This window comes from Tupaia chinensis, unplaced genomic scaffold (genome assembly GCF_000334495.1).
Source record: "Tupaia chinensis unplaced genomic scaffold, TupChi_1.0 Scaffold000093_1, whole genome shotgun sequence".
In the NCBI taxonomy this organism is placed as follows: Eukaryota; Metazoa; Chordata; class Mammalia; order Scandentia; family Tupaiidae; genus Tupaia; species Tupaia belangeri.
Genome location: NW_006159555.1, coordinates 11,077,088 through 11,079,143, shown reverse-complemented (window position 1 = coordinate 11,079,143; position 2,056 = coordinate 11,077,088). Strand labels below are relative to the sequence as shown.

The 2,056-nt window shown below is 57.8% G+C and overlaps 2 protein-coding genes across 2 annotated transcripts in view; one reads left to right on the top strand and one right to left on the bottom strand.

Moving 5' to 3' along the window:
* Nucleotides 1-6: 6 nt before the first annotated feature.
* On the top strand, nt 7-1,780 carry ENHO (energy homeostasis associated). The gene is made up of 2 exons (XM_006143130.3): nt 7-104; nt 1,016-1,780. Exon 2 carries the CDS (start codon nt 1,177-1,179, stop codon nt 1,405-1,407), a length of 231 nt encoding a protein of 76 aa, XP_006143192.1. The 5' UTR covers nt 7-104; nt 1,016-1,176; the 3' UTR covers nt 1,408-1,780.
* DNAI1 (dynein axonemal intermediate chain 1) overlaps nt 1,639-2,056 on the bottom strand; it is a 76,379-nt gene continuing 75,961 nt past the window's right edge. Inside the window, exon 21 of the mRNA XM_006143129.3 lies at nt 1,639-2,055. Within this exon, the coding sequence (XP_006143191.1) occupies nt 2,019-2,055 (37 nt within the window). The 3' untranslated portion in view covers nt 1,639-2,018. The remainder of the gene's footprint in view (nt 2,056) is intronic.

Sequence of the window (2,056 nt, the reverse complement as noted above, 5' to 3'; positions counted from 1 at the left end):
CCGCCTCCCGCCGCCCCCCCGCCAGCTGGCTCCCGAACCTCAGTCGGCGCCGAGCATCCCGCTGCCCCGGACCCTCCCGCGGGCACGCACCGGGCTCAAGTCAGGTAAGGGGGGCCTCCCCCAACGGGTACGGGGGCGGGAACCAGAGACCCAGAGACGGAGATAAAGAGACACAGAACCACACAGAGACAGAGGCACAGCTGGGGAGAAAGAGCGAGACAGACACAAAGACACACAAGAGGCGCCTAGAACCACCGAGACAGACCCCAGGAAGCGGAGATACGACCACAGGGACAGGGGGACACATAGAGACAGACTGAGAAAGAAAAGAGACATACAAGAGACACAGAGTTTCAGAGATGGAGACGCACAGAAAGACAGCTACACCGCGGTACAGCCAGCCACACAGAGAGGTGGGTATGCAGAGGCAGAGACACACATCCAGCAAGGAGCAGAGAGACCGAGTAAGACAGCCAGACACAGACACACACCTGGCCCAGAGAGACAGTCCCACAGAGGCACACCTAGGTACACAGCCTTGTACACCGAACCCACACATGTCTGCGCCAGGCCCTCCACAAAGTTCCCTCTGTGTGAGCTGGTGCCTCTGGAGGTCTCTTGGCTGGCTGGCTGGCTGGAGTCCTGGGAGAGAAGTGTGCTTCGACTGCACCAAAGCTGGTAACAGTCCCTATTCTTCTGGGCCTTGGGCTCCCTTGGTTCTACCCACTAACAGTGGTTTGAGGGCCAGAAGCTCAATGGGCAGAGCCAGGCCATGCCCACTGGTTCCAAGGCAAGTGATCTAAATGTGCCCATTCCAGCTTGCCCACACTGGACAAGCCATCCAGGACCCCAGACCCAGACCTGGGTCTGTGAGATATCTGAGTGTGCTGGTACCCAAAGCCCTGTCAGGGAGACTAGAGAGATGGGAAGCGGGTTTTCTTTGCTACCTCTCTCCTCTTAGACCTCACCCCACCTCACCTTCCTCATCACTTCCTTTGCTCTGTAACCCCCACAGGCTCGGGACTGCAGGTAGACATCTCCACTGCCTTGGAATCATTGAGTATACAACCAAGACAGCCTCGTTGGAAGGCCAGCCATACTGGAATCCAACCTCGGCATGGGCCTTGCCATCGAGGCAGCTCCACTGTCCGTGCTGGTCTGAGGGTGCTGCCCGACATGGGGGCAGCTATCTCCCAGGGGGCCCTCATTGCCATCGTCTGCAATGGCCTCGTAGGCCTCTTGCTGCTGCTGCTCTGGGTCATTCTCTGCTGGGCCTGCCACTCTCGCTCTGCTGACATCGACTCGCTCTCCGAATCCAGTCCCAACTCCAGCCCTGGCCCCTGTCCTGAAAAGGCACCACCACCCCAGAAGCCTAGTCATGAAGGCAGCTACCTGCTGCAGCCCTGAAGGTCTCTGGCTTAGCTCAGAGCCTGGAACCTAAGTCCACCCAACCCAGAGCCTGGAATCAGGATTCCAGAGTTCAGCCAGCCTGGTGTCCAGAACTCGGAGTTCAGCCTGCCTGGAGCTGGATCCAGAGCCCAGAGTCTAGCCAGCCTGGCTCCAGAAGGGGCTCGGGTGCCCTAGGGAGATAGGCCTGGGGTGGGGGTTCATGAGTTGGTGCTAGGGCCAGGACTGCCCTTTCCCTAAGATAAGCGCCTCTCGGCCCTCTAGGTTGGGGAAGCAAATTGGAACCCAAGGCAATAATGGGAGGGTGTCCAGGCTGGGCCCCTCCCCTGGTCCTCCCACTGTTGGCTGGATAATAAATGGAACTATGGCTCTACCCTGAGATTTTCTCCTCTTCCTGAGGGCCCTGTAATGGCAAAATTAAAGGTGTAGAGTGGGCTTCCAGACACAGGTTTATTTATGCAATGTAAGAGGACATAATGGTGGTGGGGAGATGAGACCTGGGTAAGGTATTGGGGCCTGAGGTGCAGGGGTAAGGTCACATGCAGTGTGCTAAGTCTGGGATTTGTACAAGTACTGGGATCAAGAAATGGGACGAGAACTGAGGCCAGGCCTCAGGTCCTGGTTTTCACTTCCCTCACCAGGTTCAGCC

Bases quoted from the DNA above. Each gene is read 5' to 3' on its own strand.
- ENHO (XM_006143130.3), top strand. From the start codon at position 1,177: ATGGGGGCAGCTATCTCCCAGGGGGCCCTCATTGCCATCGTCTGCAAT.